Below are 22,259 nucleotides of genomic sequence, written 5' to 3'. Positions count from 1 at the left end.
CTCAGCAAGCTGGTGCCGAAGGAGAGAGGAGACATCTGGAGCCACCACTAGTAAGGATGAATGCTGTTACAATGGAAGGGGAAAGAGAGGGGGCGTGCCCTGGCTTCTGTCCACCATAATAAACTCAGATATTTACCCAGAAAAATAATGAGTCACATTTCTCCACTGATTTTCTCCTGTTTTTTGTTCTTGTAATAATAAATCCTGATAAATTCCTTGGAAATTTTTTTTTAAAAACCCCAAAACAAAACAATAATAATGGTCCCTCCCTGTGCAGCATAAGATAATGAGGTCAGGGAGGCACTGCAGATTCTATTTGCAAACTGTTCTTCACATTTCATCTGTTGGGAGGGGTTAATAAACACATGGATAAGGAGCAGATGGGATATACTGTATCTGGGTTTTAGAAGGAGTTTGACAAAATCCCTCATGAGAGACTTCAGAGAAATAAAAAAGTCATGAGATAGGAGGCAATATCCTATCGAGGATTAAGAACTGTTAAAAGACAGGAAGCAGAGCGTAGGACTGCATGGTCAGTTCTCTTGATGGAGGAAGGTGCATAGTGAAGTGCCCCAGGGATCTCTACTAGAACCACTGGTTTTTGTTTTGTTTTGGTTTTTTTTTAACATATTTATGAATGATCTGGAAAAAAGAATAAGCGAAGCGATCAAATTTGCAGCGACACAAATTATTCCAAGCGGATTGTGAAAAATTGCTGGAGGACTTCGCAAGACTGGGAGACTTGGCATCAAATGGCAGGTGAAATTTGATGTGTACAAATCCCATATTAGGAATCACCACCCAGGAAAAGGATATGGGTGTCATCATGGTCAGCATGTTGAAATCCTTGGTTCAGTGTGCAGCCGTGCTCAAAAAAGCAAAACAGAATGTTAGGAATTATTAGGAAAGGGATGGAGAATAAAACAGAGAATATCATACTACCTCTATAGATTCCATGCTGCTTAGGCCCAGGGATAAGCAAAGGCTTTCCTCAAGTTTACCTGTTTAATATGGTTTATGGACTATTCTGCCAGGAACCTGTCCAAATCTTTTTTTTAAACCCAGCTATGCTAATTGCCTTTGCCACATCCTCTGGCAATGAATTCCAGAGCTTAACTGTGCGTTGAGTGAAAAAATATTTTCTCCAATTTGTTTTAAATGTGCTATTCAGTAACTTCATGGAGTGCCCGCTAGTCTTTGTACAGGGTGGCCCATAAAAAAGTAGCCTGCTTGCGTGGCACTGGTATTGGAGGCGGGCTACTTTTTCATGGGCCACCCTGTATATTTTGAAAGAGTAAACAACCATTTTGCATTTATCCATGCTACGCCACTTTTGATTTTATAGACCTCTATCATATCCTCACTCAGCTGTCTCTTCTACAAAATGAATTGCCCTAATCTCCTTTGCCATCCTCTGATAACAAATTTCCTAGCTAAAATGTGTTTAGAGTGAAAAAATACTTACTCCATTTTGCCTTATATCGGCTAACTGTTCATTTCATGGAGTGTCCCTAAGTCCTTGTACAATCTGAAAGTGTAAATAACTGCTCCCTATTTACATGCTCCACCCTACTCATAATTTTATAAACATCTACCATATCCTTTCTCGGTTACCTCTTCTCCAACCTGAAGAGTTCTCACCTGTTTAACCTTTCTTCATAAGGGAGCCATTCCATCCCCTTTATTAATTTTGTTGCCCTTCTCTATAACTTTTCTAAATCTTCTATATCCTTTGAAGATGCAGCAATCAGAACTGCACACAGTTCTCTAGGTGTGGCCACACCATGGAGCAATACCTACTATTTGGGACCCTGCCAGGTACTTGTTTACCTGGATTGGCCACTATTGGAAACAGGATACTGGGTCTGATGGACCCTTGGTCTGACCCAGTATGGCAATTTCTTATGTTTACCCAGCATTAAGCAAAAATTATTTACACAGGGTGGAACAGGATTTGCCTCTTATCTTCCTGACAAGTTTTATCAGTACCTCAGAATTCAGGAACAGAACAGCTCCTCACCATCACAGCATCAAGCCCGGCCTGCAGATCACCTCCCAGAGGCATGCAATGGGATCTTGGCTGGATGCAAGAGGTGGGAGGTTGAAGTGAGGAGTGAGGGTGGGCAGGAGTGGGTGTGGGGGAGGGGAGGGGAAACGGGATGGGGAAAGAGTTGGAGGAGGAGGAGGAGGACTGGGCTAGATGCAGGGGAGCAGAACAGAAATGGGCTGGGCTGGGGATGTGGAGTGGGTGCTGGGGACTGGGCTGAGTATAGGGTTAGGAAAACAGGCAATATAGTAGGGGTCTAGGCTGGGTGCAGTAGAACAGTGTGATGGGGAGAGGCATAAGGTGGTCTGAGCAGGGTGCAGTGGGGCATACATAGAGAGAGGTGTAGTTTGGGGGCTAGGGACAGGAGATGGGATTGTGAGAGATGAAGTCTGAAGGGAGGGCTGGGCTGGGTGCATGGGTGAGGGGATGGGGCCTGGAAAGGACTAGAAGAGGGAAGGGTAAGGAAGGGGACAGGAGAGCTGTGGACCTGGGCTAGGTGTAGTAGTACTATAGAGGATGGACAAAGGATTGGTAAATGGGCTGAGCTGTGGCACAGGCAGGGGAACAAGTGTGAGGAAGAAGCTGGATGGGGTGTGGTAAGGCAGAAGGTAGGAGAGGTGTGGTTTAGGGGGCTGGGTGCAGTGGACTAGGGACTGAGGGCAGCGTGGGGTGAAGCAGAGGGTGAGGGAGATGTGTGCTGGGTACAGGACAGGAGGGAAGGGGCAAAAAAGGTTGAGGGCAGGGTGGTGGGGGGACTTATACCTCCATCCATGGACCAGGAAGCCGGGGCACTGGTCTCCACAGGTAGTACAGGGCTGTCCTTGGTTAGGGTCCTTACCCTCTCCTGCCTGCAGAACAAAAAGACAGTCAGAAAAACCCAAGCCAGCCGAAAAAAAACCCCAAAAATCCCCATGTGTGACAGTTGGGGAGATCTGAGACAAGAAGCCTGAGCAACCTTCCCTGATACAGATCAGAAGAGACAGCTGATGTGAGTTTCCTCACAGCAGTTTCCCTGTCAGTGAAGCCCTGGCAGCGTGAGCTTCCTCACAGCAATTCCCCTTTGCAGTTCTGGCCCGCCCCGCTAACAGTGGGATATATTTTGTGATGTGAGACATTACCTCAGGGACTCTGCTGACACAGACATCCTCCAACAAACACCCACACACTGCACTGAGTAAAAGGGGGCAGGGAAGGTAAGGAAAGGAGAATGCAAAGGGAAGGAAACAGATCTGCAGAGACAGACTGGAGGGAGGGAGGGAGGGAGGAAGGAAGGGTGGGAGGAGGATATATAATGTAGATCCTCCTGGCTCACATTCCCAAAAGACAAGTCAGGACAGGAAAGTGTTCCTTTCATCATGAGCTAGTTAGTGCGGCCTTTCAAGCCGGCCCATGCAGAAACCTCCCCTCCCCCCCCCCCCCCCCCACCTCTCTCTCTCAAGCCCTGAGATATTAGTCTGAGATGTCATCTCCTCTAGAAAGGACTTCTGAAATGTGCGGAAGAGACTGCTGCTGAACTAATCCTCCAATCCTTACACCTCCCCCCAAGCCCAACACACCTCTACCATTCCTTACATCTGCCCCCCCTCCCCCCGCACCCAATGTTCTTCCTCCATTCCCTACAGCTTTCACCACGTCCGATGCTCCTCCACCATTCCCTAGAACCTCCCACCCGCAGCACTGCCACCATTTCCTACAGTTCTGCCCACATCCAACGCTCCTCCACATTCCCTACAGCTCTGTTCTGTCCACCATCCCCTACAGCTCTTTCCACATGCAGCACGCTTCCACCTTTCCGTACATCTGCCCCCATACCCAATGCTCCTCCACCATTCCCCACAGCTCTCCCCACTCGCAGTGCTCTTCTGACTTTCCCTGCAGCTCCCCCAGTACCTCGCACTTCTCCACCATTCCCTACAGCTCTTCCCACATCCAATGCTCCTCCCAATGTTCCTTCAGCCCTGATCAGGTGTGCCATGGAAAGGTCACCAGTGCCTGATGCTCAGATCCAGACCAGCCCCTGGGCTCTGCTCTCAGTGCCTCACAGCAACACCAGCGGTGGCTCTTAAACGTGTAGGAGCTCCTTTCTGAGATCATGTGCAATCATGCATGCCTCATCTTCTCTGCTACAGCATGAGTCCTGGAGAGTGGTAATTAATGAACTGCATACAGGGGACAGGCAGCTGGGCCTCGCTTTTTATGTTTTATTAGATTGCTGTAAGCAAATTTTCTGTACTCTGCATTGGACAGCATTGCTGAGAGACTGTATAATATAAATCCTATAAATAAATAAATATATAAATACATTTTCTCATCTGACAGCGTAGAGTCAGGCCTGATCTGTAGCTGATAATTAAAGAATTCACGGTGCATGTAGACTGAGTTGGCGCCAATTGTCATTACATTCTCCTCTCTCTCTCTCCATCCTTCAGTCTTCTTCTGTCCGCTGCTGTGAACCGTTGGGTCTGATCTCTCTCCCTACTATGACCAAGTCTGATGCACATTCTAAAAAAGGCTGCTCCTGGTAGGACTTCCTTGCTTGATGCCGAAGCTTGCTGCCAAATCCTTGCCACTCAAACCCAGAGAGAGACCCCTGTGGGGCATTCTCACAGTGCTGACAGAGCATGACCACCATTCGAAAGTACCTAAACATCCTGTGCCAATGGAACTCCCCATGCTCGTTGCACCATCCAAAGCACTGAAGCACGTCGTGACCTCCAAGACACCGAAGGGCTCTGCTTCTTCTAAGGCATCGAAGGACTCAGCGCCATCTAAGGCTCCAAAGTTTTCCAGTCCCAGACCTTTCTGATCCTTTTGTTCAGGATCGTTGGGAGGCCTTCATGAAAGGGTACCTCACAGATATGCGCCCCTCAGGGCAACCTCTGTCTCCTTCACCATTTTGTGAAGGAGACAGAGGTTGGGCAGCGGTCACTTGCTCCTCCTTGATCTTGTCCCAGGTCTGTGGACTCCTTGGACTCCTTATATTCACTGGTCTACTTGTCCATTCCATATTTGTTGGATCATTCCTCCCCTCTTTTTCCGGATGCTTCTGGGGGCACAACACCACCTGATGACTCCACCTATTCCATCTTCCTCACCAAGCTTGCTGAGGCAAACTGTTTCAACCTTTTGGGCAATGATGCTGCCCCAAAGTCCTATGAGGGTGTTTTCCAATTTCTCCAACCGCCCAAACATGCCCATGCTTTGATGGTGCATGATGCTCTTCAGGATGCTCAGCTTAAGCTCTGGATTACTCCTTTCATTATTCCAGCGGTGTTGAAGTCGGCTGACTCCAAATATAAAGTGCAGCCCTGGCCAGGCCATGCCCATGGCCAGATCCCATCCGACTCCATCACTGTGGAAACTACTCTCCTTCGCGCTAAGCGCTCTAGATCTTGAGCCTTGGCACCACTAGGGAAGGATCCTAATTTCATTAATACTTTTGGCAGGAAAGTTTTCCACTCTGCCTCCTTTATTTTGAGGATTGCGCTTACCAGCTCCAGATGGCACAATATTTGTGCTCATTTCTTACAAAGTAACAGGATGTCTCTTCTTAGCTCCCTACTGATGTCCCAGAGGTGCGACAGTTGTTGGCGGATGCCCATGACTGTACAAAACATGTTTGACTCCACCTCCTGGGCTTCCGCTACAGCTATTGCCACTGGCCTCCTTGCCTGGCTCCATGCTTCCGGCCTACAGGAAGATGTGCACAAGAAGTTAGCGGATGCCCCTTGTACAGGTGACACTCTCTTTGCTGACAAAGTAAAAGATGCAGTCACACACCTGAAAGATCATGCTTTGGCTATGCATTTCCTCTCTCAGCTATATTCCTCTCAGCAATGACAGAAGCCTTCCCCTTATGGTTACAACCATCACCCTTACTTCCCTGCTCAGCAACGCCCATTCCCTCTGGCCTACTCTCATTAACACCCTGGACAGTCTTCTCAGTACACCTCTCCTGCAGCCCCACCTTGTTAGCAGTCACAGACTCATACTTGTTCTCAGGATACGTCCCAGTGACAAGGACAGCAGTCCTCCTTGCCACTTTTATCTAATTTTTGATGGATTCCCTCTGCCTCCAAACCAGTTTCCCTTCCATTCTGGTGGGGGGGGGGGGGGGGGGAGGGGTCTTCAACTGTTTTTGGAGGCATGGACTCACATCACTTCAGACACCTGAGTTCTGAGTATAGTGGCCAAAGGCTACTATCTGGACTTCCACGCATGTCCTCCTTCTTGCCCATCACAGGCCCTTCTCCTATCCTCCAGACCAACTTCCCATTCTCCACAGGGAACTTCAACATCTTCTCTCCCTCTGAGCAGTGGAACCTGTTCCCTTTCATTCTGAGGTCAAGGATTTTACGTCTTAATTCCCAAAAAGACAGGGAATCTCCATCCTATCGACCTCAAGGAGCTCAATCTCTTCTTCACAGAGAGCAGTTCCGCATAACGTCACTTGCGACAATACTTCCCCTACTAAGGAGGTGGGACTGGCTAACATCATTGGATCTGAAGGATGCGTACACTCAAATCCTCATCCACCCATCTCATCAATAGTATCTCTGTTTTGTGGTCCAGGATCTTCACTTCCAGTTCCGGGCCCTGCCGTTCAACCTCTCTACTGCTCCTTGAGTATTCACCAAGTGTCTGGTGGTGGTGGCAGTCTATCTCCAGCTCTTGGCCATCCTTGCCTTCCCATATCTGGATGATTGGTTTGTGGCAAGCTCTTCCACCGCCCTGGCCTCCAGTCAATCTTCTCAAGTTGTCTGCACCATGCATCACTTGGGCTTCCTAGTCAACTATCAGAAATCTTGGCTGGTGCCATCCCAGCATCTGGAGTTCATCGAAGCTATACTGGATATGAACTCCTGCTGTGCCTTTCTGCTTCCCCAGAGGGGACAGGCCCTCAAAAGCATGCTGCTTCTCCTTCACAGTTGCCCCTAGTTGATGGCCAGACTTCTCCTTTGTTTCTTTGGCCACATGGTCTCCATGATTGCTGTTGTCTCTCTCACATGCCTTTTCATGCTCCCACTGCAATGGCACCTCTGGTTCCATTGGAACCAGAGAGAATATCCTCATTCTTCTTGGATTCCCTTGCCCAGCCACCTTTTCTGGGACCTGCAACTCTGGCTCATGGATCAGTTTCTGTATGCTGGGCGGACCATTCATGCACTGCCAATAGACCTCATTCTGATGAGGATCCATCTCTCCTCACCTGGGGCGCTCATCTTCTCCATCTGACAACACAGGGTTCCAGGACCCCCCTGGAATGCAGACTTCACATTAATCTGCTGGAACTCTGCGCTGTGTATCTGGCCCTGTGCATATTCAAACCCTGGCTCCTCTTCAAGTTGGTATAAGTCCACCTTGACAATGTAGTAGCAATGTACTACCTCAACAAACAGGGGGGCACCATTTCTCTTTGCCTTTGTACCAAGGATCTCCAGATCTGGTGCTGGGCCCTTCATCGCAATGTCCGGCTGTCCGCCATCCTCCTGCCAGGCAAGGAGAATCTTTTGGTGGATGCCCTCAGCTGTGGGTTGCTCCCCCATGAATGATCTCTCCATCCCGAGGTCCTTCACAATCTCCTCCAGCTTTGGGGCACTCCAAGTGTGGATCTCTTTAATTCAACAGCCAACTTCAAACTTCCTTGCTTCTTCTCAAAGCTTCTGTCTGACCTAGCGATTGCCCAGGATGCCTTTGCTATCCCCTGGATGGATCTGCTTCTCTACACCTTCCTGCCCTTCCTGCTGATCACAAGGGCTCTCCTCAAGGTCTGCACCAACTACTCGAGGATCATGTAATTGCTCTGGCTTGGGCTCCCCAGGAGTGGTTACCTTGGCTTCATCATCTAACTATTTTGCCTCAGGTTCCACTTCCTCTGCAACTGGATCTCCTCACTCAACTTGGAGAATCTTTGCTTCATCCACAGCCAGCATGCCTGACTCTCACTACCTGGCTGCTGCAGAGTTGCTGACACCTCCCTCCTCTATGCCTGCTGATGTCCAGACCATCCTGCTTGCGGCCTGAAAAATCATCCATCATGCATTCATATGCCAGCAAATAGACTCACTTCACCATCTGGTTTTCTGACCATTGCTTCCAAGTAACCACTTGTTCCTCGCACCACCTCCTCCGATATATGCTTCTTCTCTCCGACACAGGTCTTCAAACTTCATGTCAAGGTCCATCTTCAGTTATCGCAACCTTTCATGTCCTTGTTCAGGGCCGTCTAATCTCCAACCTTCCACTAGTGTCACAATTCATGAAGGGGCTTTACAACACTAAACCACCTAGACCACTTCTGCCGACACAATGGAACCTCACATTCATATTGGATTGTCTCACCACAGCGCCTTTCGAACCTTTCAAGTCAGCGCTTCTGCATCTCCTTACTTGGAAGGTGGCATTCTTGATGGCAGTTATTGTTGTGTCCGTCGGTTCCCGATGCCCTCTCTCCGCCCTGCTTACCTCTTTGGCGCCTCCCTCTTCGTCTGCAGGAAGATTGGCTGCCGCGGCGTCCTTCTGCCGAGGCCCTCCGGCGTCCCCAGACCGGCTAGACGCTGCAAACCGCCATGTTTCCTGGAGGCCTAGGGGCACGCGCACAGCGCGGCCCTGACTGAAGTTCCAGCGATGGCGCGAACCTCGGGGGCGTCCCCCGAAGATGATGTCACCCGCGACGGATATATAAGGTCTTGGAATTTGCTAACACATCGAGTTAGCAAGGAACGATTACGGACTCGCTTCGACTTTCCAAGCTACTCTGCCTCCTCGAACTTACTAAGGGTTACACTATCTAAGCTACTCTGCCTCCTTGGACTTACTAGGGGTACCCGCTCCTCAGGGGCCTTGCTCTCTCCTTTGTTTTTCAGGTGACAGTCTAGAACCGGTACTCGCTCCTCGAGGGCCCTCGTTCCCAGACTTACTCGGTACTCTCTTCTGCCTGGAAGTCATCACTGCTATCTACATCAGTGAGTTACCATCGCTCTCTCAGAACTTTCCCTGGAACCAGGTACTCACTCCTCGAGGGCCTATACTTTCCAGCTCCTGGGCTTCTATGAGACATTGTGTGAGTGTTACCATCTGGTTCAGTTCATGAACTCTGCATACCCTGCCTACTCACTATATTTCAGTTTATGTACAGCTCAGCCTCCAGGGATCGCTGTTCCAGTATCTGAGGGACTGCAGCCCAGCTGGGCATTCCAGCTCACCACTGCCACCTCTGGTGGTTCAGTATACTGTCTAATAAAAGAACTAGTGTGTGTCTGTCTCCATACTCTGAGCCTGACCAGTGGTCCCTCTCGGGATCTTCCCTTCCGGGGGCGTGGTCATCTGCCACTGTTCCAAAGATCCACCCACAACTCTCCTAAATAACAACAGATTGCTAATCCCAAGCAGACTGTTAACTCTGAACTGAACAGTTACCTCAGCTTGCCTCATCAGTGAGCTCCAGGCACTTGTGACCTACCCTCTGGATATGCAGTTTTTCCAGATAAAATGATGCTCCAGACTCACCCGAAGTTTCTTCCCAAAGTTGGCTCCTAGTTCCATCTCAACTAGGCAGTCATACTTCCGACGTTCTACCTCTGGCTGATGCTCGTCTACATACCTTGGATTGTGTGTGTGCTCGCCATATCTACCTCCATCATACCCAGTCCTCAAGGTCATATTCTCAATGCTTTGTGGCCTATGACCACAGCAGGTCTGGTTGTCTGGACCAGAAGCAAACCATCTCAAGATAGCTGACCAGCTGCATCTATTTTTGCTACTCCTCCCAGGGCTTGGAATCTCCTGGCCGAGTCACAGTTCACCAAGTCCACTCTTGGGCTACTACTGCTGCCTTTCTCAACTCTGCTCCACTTCTTGATAACTATAAGGCTGATACATGGACTTCTGTCCACACTTTCACCCGCCACTTCTGCCTAGATAGCGCTTCCTCTTCTGGTTCTCGCTTTGGCTCTATGATCCTCCGCACCCTATCCTGACTTTGTTCTTGTTTTGCTCCTGTCTGCGCCTTCTGCGACTGCTTGTGGTCTTTGCATGGGCTGCTTTCTACTTCTCTTCTCAGCTGGAAAGTACCATCAGTGTGAGTGTTGTCCTGCCCGTCCATGGAAAAAGTGGAGTTGCTCACCTGTAACAGGTGTTTTCTATGGACAGCGGGACAATCAATCACATGTTCCCTCCCTCCTCCCCAAAACAACAAAATAAACATTTCTAATGCCAAGGGGTCCCTCATGTTGCCTTGTTGTTGTTGGCATGTTGTTGTTCTCCGTTTTCTTCTCTGGTCTTGAACTGACTGAAGGGTGCGGAGAGAGAGAAGAACATGTAACAGCAATTGGTGCCTACTCAATGCACACGCGCCTAGAATTATGTACAGATCAGGCCTGAGTTGATGCTGAAATCCCATCAGTATGATCGATTGTTGTGCTGTCCATGGAAAACACCTGTTACAAGTGAGCAACATTGCTTTATGCTGCATACACAGTGCACACAGCAGCTTCTTCCTCCTCCTTCTAGCCTCCATCTTATCCCAGGCTGAGTGAGATGAGCACCAAGCACTGGATGTGGCTCACTCCGAGTACGGGAAGCAGCAACAGTGGAGGAGCTCTGGCAGCCACAAACGGCTGCCCGCACCACACCGACTTCTCCCTACCTCCTGCCCTTGTGTACAGAGAGAGCTGATCTGCTGTGATGGGTTCTTGTGTGTCTGCATCCCCTCTATCTCTTTAAGATTTGGTAGAAGGACTGCTGGGACTTTCAGTAGGGGTGTGCAGCCAAACAAATGTGTTTCATTTTGTTTTGAGGTTTGTTTTCTGTTTTGTTTTATATCATTGCATTTTAGTGCACACAAAATTATTTTAGTACGCATTCAAATTCATTTAGTGTGCACAAATTTGATTTAGTGCGCTCTAAAAAAAAAATAGCATCCCCTGGCATCATCATCACCTTCCATCCCCCTCCATCCGTATCCCCCCCACCCCCACATCAGCACCTTCCTTCCCCCCTCCCCCACACCCCATCATCACAAATTCAGCCGAAAGATGTCTGAGCAGCCCTTATCTAGTGCTGCTTTTATCTCTTCTGCTGGCTTGCCTCTGCAGTCAGAATTGCACGGGGGCCCACAGGTCTGGCAAGCCCTCAGGACCTATGCAGTTTCTATTGCAGAGGAAAACCAGCAGAGGGGGAAGCAGGAGCAGTAGCAGATAAGCACTGATTTCCGACCCCCCCCCCCCCCCCTTCTGTTGTGGGGAGGAAATCCTGCAGGCCAGGCGGTAAAGTAATAATGAAGACTGCATCCCAGGCACGGCAGCTGAAAAACACTGCCCTGAGTATTACAAGCCATCTCCCCTAAAGGGGCTCCATAGGGCCTGTCTCCCACTGGGATTTCAGAGGAGAAATAAAATTCCAGGGTAGAAGTTCCTGGGAATGTTATACAGGACAGAAAAGATATTGGTGAGCTACTGTACTGGGAAGTGCCAAAGGAATGGGCAATCTACCTAGGAAAATCTCCAGAGTCAAAGACTGAGCCCAACTCCCATCAGCCCGAGACTCCAAGAAAGAAAGAGCAAAGGACTGCAGAGGAATGGCAGCTGTAATCCTAACACATACTGGGAGGGTGGTGGAGAGTACCTGTCCCAAAGAGCTGACCTGTTTGAAGGACAGCTGGAAAGATACTGTGATTTTTGTGTTGTGGAATTTTGTTACAGTGTTGGTGCACTGTCCTGTGTGTGCGCTGTTTCTTTTGGACTCGTGTTTTGCTACCAGTTTCCTTCACTAAAGACCTTATTTTGAACAACAGCTTGGAGCATGAAGAGTTTTGTTACTGAACTGGTGAGCAGGGCAAACCCCAAGAGCCTTGTTCCCGCTTCCCCGTGTGGAAAACCTGGGATATAGTCATGGGGGCCTTGCATGGTCCGTGACCCTCACCCATGTACCCCCATGCCCAAGAGCTGACCAAGCTGGGGCTTACAGGAGGATTTAAGGACATATTGTAAGCCATACAGAAAAAGAAGATTCACACACCACTCCTGAGAAAGGGAAATGTAGGAAAACATCAAAGTGCAGATTCTTTTTCGTAGATGGCTGTGCTGCAGGGGCAGTGCAGACGGCCTCGAACTATGATACCTCAGCTCATGAGACTGCACATTTCATTTAGGGGGTAATTTTGTAGCATTGCGCCTAAATTACACAGCAAATGTGCATGTAAGCTACACCAATTTTTGAAACGGACTTTCATGCATAAGTCCCCTTACAAATGATATCCTGGCAAATTTACACCTATTATTTGGTGCAAATCCATTTCTCAGGAAGATTTATGTGCGTATGTTTGAAAATCCAAAAGTACCTGCAGAAGTACAAAGTCCTTCCCAGCTCCGTCCCTGGGAACAGGGGCGGCTCAAGGCAAACACCCTTTTGGTGATTTACAATGCTGCGGAAAGCGGAGGGGGGGGGAGCAGGGTTCCCAGAGGAGGCTGGCCAACCCCGCCACACTCCTAGAAGCCCTACCACATGACTCCCAGCCTTCCCCAGCCTCGGCCCCTGGGAATGTGGGAGACAAGTGAATTGTGGGAATCTGTGTGTGGCGCACTCTCTTAGGGCCGGTGCAAGGGTATTAAGACACTCTAGGCAAAGCTTACAAGCCTTTTGTCTCCTCTTCCCTCCCCACACAATTAAAAATTATATATATATTTTTTTCATTTTAAAATTTATTAACTCCTTCCCAAACATTAAAATGGAAGATTTTGTATGGAAAAGGGATATTCAAAGTGCAATCTTCTGAAGTAAAAATATCACTGCAACTAGTATATTATATTTACATGCACTGCAAAAAAAGGCACTTGGATCCCATAAGGTATTAGGCCTGTCATAAAGTGCACTGAATGTGGATATGGCTCACAGAAAGCCAGGAATATAAACTGAACTACAATTACAATAGAATAAATCTTCCATCCTGTATCTGACAGTACGCAAACAGCAATAACCCTACCTATGAAAAAGTAACACTGCAAGTGTTACACCAAGCTCTAAAATACCAATACACCTGCTATAAGGAAAACAGAACAAGTCAGGCTGTTGTAAATCCTTAAAACAGAAACTGCATGCTAGCAGAATACGTAACCTCAGTCACACATGCAGAACAGGCAGGCTCTCACCAAATAAGGAATAAAGAGACCATAAAATATAAATAAAACTGTGCAGACAAAAACTGTACTGGAAATCGCAAGAAGCCAGACTTTGTGTGCAGTGTATACATCAAATACAATCAAGAACAACCATACCGAAAAAATAATGTCAGATCAGCTGATGAATAGAACACCAAATAATTAAAACCACATATAAAAATGTTTGAAAACTTACCAATAAGATATTTCAAAACTGCAGGCACATCACATGCAATAATTAAAACTAATAAGCATTAAAAAAAAAGAATCCCCCATTCGCCATACTTGGGAACTTTAGATTTCCAGTCACCCTGAGATTGTCATAGATCGGAAGGGAGCACACAAACTTTAGTCTTTATCTCTCACAGGCAGTTTCCTACCTGCTAATTTCTTACTCTGTCTGTCACACATGCACATGCAAGCAATCCCTCATACACACACACACACACACACACACACATATACACACTCTATCTCTCACATACACATACACACACACACACACATATACATGCTCTCTCACATACACATAGACACACTCTCTCACGCATGCACATGCAAGCAATCCCTCATACACACATACACACACACACATACACACTCTATCTCTCACATACACACACACATATACACACTCTATCTCTCACATAAACATACACACACACATATATACACACTCTATCTCTCAATACACACACACACATACACATATACACACCCTATCTCTCACATTCACATACACACACACATATACATGCTCTATCTCTCACATAAACATACACACACACACATATACATGCTCTATCTCTCACATACACATAGACACACTCTCTCACGCATGCACATGCAAGCAATCCCTCATACACACATACACACACACACACATATACACACTCTATCTCTCTCACTCACACACACACACACACATATATACATGCTCTCTCACATACACATAGACACACTCTCTCACGCATGCACATGCGAGCAATCCCTCATACACACATACACACACATATAAACACATACACATACACACATACTCTCACTCACACACAGGCACCCTGGACCTTTCACAACTCCCTTTTCTTCAGCTTCGGGGAAACCAGCGATCCAACAAGTCCTCTTCTTGAGCTGCAGGAGGAATGCCACTGGTGACCCAGCAGGGCCTCTCTTGCCACGGGATATTCCCAATGCTGGTGGGGGAGTCGACACCCCACCAGCACATCTTTTGTGTGGGACCTTCCCCCTCCATGCTGGCGGCAGCAGTCATCCTGCCAAACTCACTGACTTTAGAATATGAGGCAGGGTGAGGTGGCTGCTGTGGCAGGAGTGGTTTTTATTATTATTTTTTGGGGGGGGGGGGGGTAGAGAAACACTTTCTGCCACTCCCAAAATTTGCCACCTGAAGCGGCCGCCTCACCCTGCCTCATTGTAGAACCGCCTCTGCCCAGGAATGCCTCTGCTCAATCTGGGTAGACTTCCGCCCATACAGGACATAACCGCATTGGGCAGTCAAGGTCCCAAAAGGCCATTTTTGCACAGAAAATACTGTTTTTAGCTGCAGCAGTCCCTTTGAAAACTACCCTCCTATTGTGTAGGTTTATTACATGCGAGTGAATTCTCGATGTGCATTTTTCCCAGAGCTGACAGAAAAAAAAAAAAATCAAAGAATTGCCATAAAAGAACAAGCCATAGAAACTACATGAAAACCCTCCTCCTGAGCTAAGGGTGGGTGGGGGAAGGCGTTTTGACTGAAAGAGGAATGTGTGTCGAGAAGGCATCAAAAGACAGTTTTACCAAGCAGATGGATCCTTACCACAAATGACAAGGGGTGGTCAAAAAAACCTTAAGGCGCCTGGTTTTCAGAGCAGAGGGAAAACGAGCCAGGCAGGATGGAAGGGCCTGCATTTTTTTTCTCTCTCCCCCTGTATCCTGCCTGGGTCTTGGCCTTGTGGCTGAGAAGGGAGGGGGGTTCTTCCTAGCTGAATAAAAGCTGGTTAGGAGGCATGGACTCAGCTTAGCTAGAATCACTGAGAATCCATGCAATCTATAATCACTGAGCAGTGAGCAAGCCGTGAAATTAGCGGAGCTATAATCCCCGGCAATGGGACTCCACCCTCCCCTGCAACAAAGGAGGAGGCAGTAGGACTTTAGCCATGCAGCAGGGGAACCTCGGTCCAGGAGGTGGGTGCAGGGCCGATTGGGAGGTGGAATCGGTTCCCCCCAGGAAGAGCACAGATCCAGTGGCTGAATGGGGAGTGACATTTGGTCCCCTAGGAGGCTGCAGACGCAGCGGTTAATCGGGAGGCAGCACTGGGCCTCCAGGAGGGCGGGGACACAGCAGCTGATGGGGAGGTGGAGTTTGGTCCTCAAGATGGCATGGACCCAACAGTAAAGCAGAGAGGAGGTGGAGCCTCGGTCCCTCATCCCCCCCCTCCACAGGAGGGGTGTGGCGCCCAACAGAAGAGAGGAGGTGGAGCAAAGAGATAGGAGCAGCAGTCTGGATGCAACAGATCCCCCTCTTATGACTGGCAGTACCCACTGGCTCAGTTGCATTTCTACACATTGGTGAGACTCGGGGTACAGTGGGAAGGGAAAAAAAGGAGGAAGGTAATTGTAATGAACCCAAGGAAATGCAAGATGTTCTTTCTTTTCCATTTGGCGATACCTTGTGGGGGACTAATTCCCGCCGAGTAATTAAATGCACTGCTTGATATTTTATAGAAAAGTACAGTTGCGTAACCTAATCAAAAGATGTAGCTAACCTTCGCCTGGAAGCATTGGCAGGCCAAGGTGCCCGGTGATGTCCCCAGGCCAAGGGCTTAAAGAAAGCAAAGTCTTTCAGCGTGCTTCCCACCACTCATCATGATAGACTCCCCGGTGGCCCATGGGGCAAGTTCACATTTCTTCACCCTACCTCCTCGGCTTTAAATATTTAAAAAGTGACTGCATCAAAGCCTTGCTCTTCCCACCCCAGCATTCAAACTCCTCCATTGTCCAAATTCCTCCCTGGGGATTGTTCCCCCCCCCAACTTACCCCAGAAGTGATGGAGCTGAAAGGGGGACAGGGGCAATCCCTACGCCTGCTGCGGACCTGGCTTTTGCCATGGCACACCACTGGCGCTGGCTGACCCATGGGACAAAGGGGAGCCACGGGTGGACCGCTGGCATTTCGTAACACAACGATGGCGGAGCAGGCCTGATTGGGGATCGCTTCTGCCTCCCTTTCAGCTCCCTCGCTTCCGAGATAAGCTGGGGAGGGATTTAGAGGGGCAGGAACTTGGACTTAAGGGGCGTGGGTGGAGGCCGGGCAAGGTGGAGTTTAATGAAAGTATTTTTTTATACTGGTTCCGGGGTAGCACGGGCGCTTTGCTCCCAGAAGCCACGGGGGATTTTATCAGCGGGGACGGGAGGCTCAGCCGTAGCCCTGAGATGGTGGGGGCGGGGCTCCACCATCACGCAGTGCCACGGCAGGGGACGCATGAGTTTCCGGGCTGAGGCCACACGGGGACATTTCTTGCCGGATTTATTAAACTGCAGGACTGAGATGTCTCACTTTCCGAAAGAAACTGAAGACCTGGCTTTTTTTTCCCAGAAATTGGATGAATTTGAAGTTGGTGGGGTGTTTTGTGGGTTGGTGTGGATGATTTGCTGCTCGTTCTGTTTTGATTGATTTAGGAGGGGTAAATGTTTTTATTGTTGAAGGGGAGGTTGTTTTTTTTTTTTTAAATATAGCTGTCACTGAATTTTTTGTTATTGTTGTACACGCCTGTGAATGAACTTCTGATCAGGAAGGCGGCATAGAATAATTTTTAAAGAAATAACTGAACAAATGAGGTACTGCAGTTTAGTAAATCCCACGGGAAATAACTCACCGTAAAATAGTACAAGAACATGCTGTGTGTCGTGAGTTAGTAATAGGCCCCCTTGGGGCATAGAAGTAACTACTGTAGCTTTCCTTGTATTCGTATTTGGAAAGGTGAGTGATTAATCCAAAATCCAACTATTTTGGGGGCAATTCTGAATAGCTCATGGGGGGGGGGGGGTGAGGATGACAGGGAGAGAGTGAACCGAGGATCACTGGGTGGGGGGGAAGAGAACAAATCAACTGGGGATTGGGGAGAAAGTGAGTGAATCAGGGGAAATGGGGGAGTGAGTGAGTGAACTGGAGATGTGTGTGGGGGGGTGAACCAGGGTGAGAGGTTCATGGTGTGGAGGGAGGGAGTGAAACATGGTGAATGGGGGGGGGGGGGGTAATAAACTAGGGTGACCAAAGGGTTCATGGTGAGGAGAAAGGGAACCAGAGTGAGTGAGGGGATAAGGTAGGGGGAGGAAGTGAAAGAGGGAGAATGATCAGGGAGAGGGGAAGTGAGTAAACCAGGGGAACCAGGGGAGTAAGTACGTGAACCGGGATAAGTGAGGGGTTCGTGGTGTGGGGGAGGGCAGGGTAATGAACCTGGTTAAGTGAGGGGTACCAGGGTAAGGGAGGGGTTTGTGGGGTGGAATAGGGAACCAGAATGAGTGAGGGAATCGAGTGGGGGAGGAAGTGAAAGAGGGAGAGGAAAGTGATCAAAAGGGCTTTGGAAGGGGGGGTTAAGAGGGCATGGGGATGTGATTCTACTACCACACATCTCAATTTCAGTTACACACTTCCTACAACTCACAGTATTTCCCCCTCACTGGACGGATTTTTACTACTAGACCACTTTTTGGGTTACTAATAGGTCTTGCAACAGCCTAATGTAGTCAGAGGAATAATCAGGGGAGTATCCATTTATGGACCGTTCTCCCACTGGCGGAGCTGTAATGAATACCCCTGATCCTGAGGTTTTATAGCAGAGCTCTGCAATAGGCTCTAGAGGGCAATATTATTTGGAAGCCAGAAAGAGATTTTCCTAAGTTGGATTTTGGGCCTACCTGGAGCCTCAGAAACCCTCCAAGACCCCTCCAGAATAAGCCAAAGGGGCTCCGCTGCTGAACTCTCCCTACGAGGTGCAGAGTGGCTGCTCTGGGACTGATTTTTGGGATTTTGAACCTTTATTTAGAGGATCCTTGTTGAAGGCCTGGGCCTTTCCAAAGCCCAGGAAATGGGGATCCCTGGGCTGAAGATGCCCAGTGTTTAGGGGAGATCTGCCCAACAAAGTTGGTGACCCGTTGCAGCGGATTCCTGCAGTTATTTAAGTTGGGGAAGGAGGTTTGTTTTCCAACATCTGGGAGGAAGTGTTTTTCTGCCCCTCTTCCTACCGATCAAGGGGACTGACAAGAACTGCAGGCCACAAGGATTCCTACCACCAGGGATCCCACCAGAAGATTAATCTACTGACTGTGAGCAAAAGATCTACATTCAAGGGAGGTCACCCATCTGGCACCCACAAAGAGCCCTAAGGGATAGAGGCACTAACTCTGTGCCAAGATAGATTTTTGTGCCATTGGGAGGGGTTTCTTGACTACCCAAGGGGGCCTAACCCAGAGAGACCGCTGCACAATCTAATCCAGAAGTGTGGATGGATTCCTGGCCTAATAAAGACCAATGCACAGGCAGAGGAGAAAAGATCTGTAATGCTGAGAGAAACTGCGGAGACTGTGGGGTGTGATTTATCATATTTCATTGTGACATTCAACGAAACTGTGTCGGTAAAGCATTATTTTGGACACTGCCTACATGATCCGAGTGTGGTCTGGCAACAACACACAACTCACAGCAGAATGAGGGAGCTCCATCACAGCCCCCTAGTCACCCCGTACTGGGACCGGAGAGGACTCCTTTCCATCCCCAGTCCGAAGGACGTACACTTTGGGATGAGAGGAGAAGTGAAAGTTAGCCAAGGTCCCTGCCTCGAAGAATTTACAGATAACTTTATGCCCCCCTCTGTACCCGACTTGTACCTTAAGGAGGGGTTACATCTCTATCTGTAGATAGATATATATGGGCTTCCTGCAGCAATCCCTCACAAATGAGAATGATTTTCTACCGTGATTGTCCTGTCTGTGGATCCACAGAGGACTGATGAGGCTGATCTGAGATGGACAAACTCCATCACAACTCCAGCACATGCTTCCAAAGAGGACGGGAGGCGCTGGGCTGTTGTTGGCTTGATCTGCAGCATGCGGTCTCTGCTGCTTCTGCTTTGCCAACTCCAGTTGCTGTCATAAGATTTCAAAGTGCTGAGACCCTTCTTGATACTGATTAACCTCCGGCTTGTCTCTCATGGTTTCTGGAACACTCTGTTTTATGAGGAGAAGATGGGTATCTGAGCAATGTGGGCTTTATCTCTGGTGCTGTCTCACTGGCCAGAACTGTCTCAGGTTGTGAATAGTCTTTTCTCTGTTCCCACTTGAAAGAGGAAATAAGATTTCTTGATCTTTCTGGTGAGATCACATGGACTCTACAGTCCATCCTTCCTCCATGTCCTGCAGCATTTCTATCTTCTGCTGGTTTCTGTTCCTGGCTTGGAACGCCCTATTTCTGGTTTCCAGCAGCCCTCTTTGTACAGTCCTGGCCCTCCCTTCAACACAGGGTTCCACCCCCAGGGCCCTTCTAATTCCTAATCTGAAACCTTCGTTTCTCTACTTAACTATCTTTTACCCTCGAGGCTGCTCTTGGATACAGCCAGTACTCCTGTTTAGGATCTAATCCCTGCTCCTCCCAGCCATTTATAGTGCAGGGTTTAGATCCTGTCACATACTTTCCCCTTCTGAGAAATATTGCCATACATTCGGCCATTCCTAGTTAGGAAGTTGGTATCCTAGTGGCTAGTACCCTCCTGGTGACGAGTCCCAAAATCCTATGCCAGGAGTGAGTGGTACCAGCATGCACTTTGTGAGCTGTTGTGTCTTCATAACATATATTCACTATAGGGGGCGTGTTCTTTGACTAAGGTACATAACCTGCCCTGTAGATAATACTTCAACAATTCTATTGCTTATTTTATTGCTAGACGTTCATTCTTCATCACTAAATAAGCTTCTTTTTCTGAAGAACAATCTTCTACTTAGAAGATTTTTTTTTTTAATCCCCTACCTGTTGGGAGAGAACGGCTCTTAGTTTGATTTCTGAGGTATCCGTCTAAGGCAAGAATGAGCAATTCCGGTCCTCGAGGGCCGCAAACCTGTCGGGTTTTCAGGATACCCCTCATGAATATGCACGAAAGAGATTTGCATACAGCTGAGGCAGAGTGCATACAAATCTCTTTCGTGCATATTCATGAGGGATATCCTGAAAACCCGACTGCTTTGTGGCCCTCGAGGACTGGAATGGCCCACCCTTGGTCGAGGGGATAAATGTACAGCTGAAGTCTACACTATAGAAAGGCTCCTAATAGAGGTCTTCTCTTGAGCTCCGAGAAGGCCTGTTCATAGATCGACAGTCCACGTGACCTGATTTCGGGCCATCTTTTTTTTTTTTTTTTTTTGTAACTATTAAATTTAATAGGAAGACAGACTAGAACAGAATACAATAGAGAAATGAAACACCTCTGTAAGTCAGAAAGGAATATCAAAGTACAGTGCAGAACACAGGATTTGCAATAGAATGGTTTAAATGAAAACAACAGAATACATACAACTCTATTCACCACAGGAATTACAACTTAGGCATACAAGTCAGGTAATTAAATTCTAATACAGATAGCCACATAAGTAAAAAAAATATATAATATATGCAAGGTCTGTTCTCTCCCACTATAAGACCAAAACTTGTCCCACATTCTGTCATATTTGTCCAAATAAGATTTGCAATAACTATGAGAGTTTTTTTTTCTATCAAAGCAATCTCAAATATTTGCTTGCAACAGAGAGCCATGAAGGGAGGTTGTTTCCACAAAGTAGCAGTTGTAGACTTGGCTGCATGGGCAAGTTCATTTGCCAGTTGGAACGTGGAAGAGGGCAGGGGAGGATCCTTCCGGAACGCCAATAAGCATTTTTCAGGTCTCAAAGTAATGGCTTTACTGAAGGTCACTGATATTTAGGATTCTATATGTTTCCAGAATACAGGACCGTTCCACATGTACGTATGACCCGTTCAAATCCCAGCCCCACCAATAGGGTCTAGTAGATGTATGAGAACATTTTGCATAGAACTCTGAGCATCTGTAAGTATGTCGGACCCATTTTTACCACGATTTGGGAACAAGTAGGAGCGAGACACTTTCTGGGCAGCCTGCCAAATATAACCCTCCTGCTGTCTCTCTCCAGTTCCTCCTGCAGGTCTTCATTTCACTGGTCCTATGGGGGGGGGGGGAAGGATTTTTCAAACAGCTCACATACGAAAGCCGGCAAAAAAAAAAATGCACGTGAATTACACAAAGCAGAATTATGCGCATCAGTCCACTTTCAAAGTAATCCCGCCCAGTCTTCCTGCACACAGTTCTACCTCCTATTATGTGGGTGGGAAAGTTTCAGAAAAAATAGATGCCCATACTCTTGGAAATCCAAACGTGCGTGCATAAGTGCAAACCCCTCCCCAGCTCTGCCCCCAGCAGTGCCTCTGCTCGGTCCAGTGAACATAGGACCTGATGCACTCTGTGCCTATGGGAAAACGGCTTTTAGTGAATCGGGGCCTTACGTTGCATACAGGGCATGCGTGTGCAATTTGCCCACACAGCGGGCAGGTGATTTTATAACAGGCCCTGTCTGTGGGTAAAGCACTATTTTACCTATGGAAATTACTCTCTTAACCAGGCCGATACAGAACGGTGCGCTCAGCCGAGCGCACCGTTTAGCCCCGTTTGACCGCACGTTTTACATGCGCTATTATTACCCCTTATACTGAAAGGGGTAATAGCACGTGGAAAATGCACATCCAACCCCCCCCCCCCCCCGAAACTAATGCAAATGCATGTTGATGAGCCTATTAGTTATACCCACGGGATACTGAAAGTAAAATGTGCGGCCAAGCTGCACATTTTACTCTCAGAAATTAATGCCTGCCAAAGGCAGGCATTAACCATAGACAGCACCAGGAAAGTGTACAGAAAAGCAGAAAAAACTGCTTTTCTGTACACCCTCTGACTTAATATCATAGCGATATTAAGTCGGAGGTCCCAAAAATAAAAAAA

At 48.1% G+C, this 22,259-nt stretch overlaps 1 protein-coding gene across 3 annotated transcripts in view; it reads right to left on the bottom strand.

Moving 5' to 3' along the window:
* PRICKLE3 (prickle planar cell polarity protein 3) overlaps positions 1-22,259 on the bottom strand; it is a 98,347-nt gene that overhangs the window by 40,041 nt on the left and 36,047 nt on the right. For 2 of the 3 annotated variants that reach the window (XM_029608020.1, XM_029608029.1), the window contains exon 2: positions 2,810-2,895. In XM_029608020.1, the coding sequence (XP_029463880.1) occupies positions 2,810-2,895 (86 nt within the window). Of the gene's footprint in view, positions 1-2,809; positions 2,896-3,165; positions 3,297-22,259 lie in introns of those variants that run through there. The other variant, XM_029608035.1, reaches the window with a different exon arrangement.

This window comes from Rhinatrema bivittatum, chromosome 1 (genome assembly GCF_901001135.1).
Source record: "Rhinatrema bivittatum chromosome 1, aRhiBiv1.1, whole genome shotgun sequence".
NCBI lineage: Eukaryota > Metazoa > Chordata > Amphibia > Gymnophiona > Rhinatrematidae > Rhinatrema > Rhinatrema bivittatum.
The sequence above is the reverse complement of the archived record's forward strand: the minus strand, read 5'-3'. Positions and strand labels throughout refer to the sequence as shown.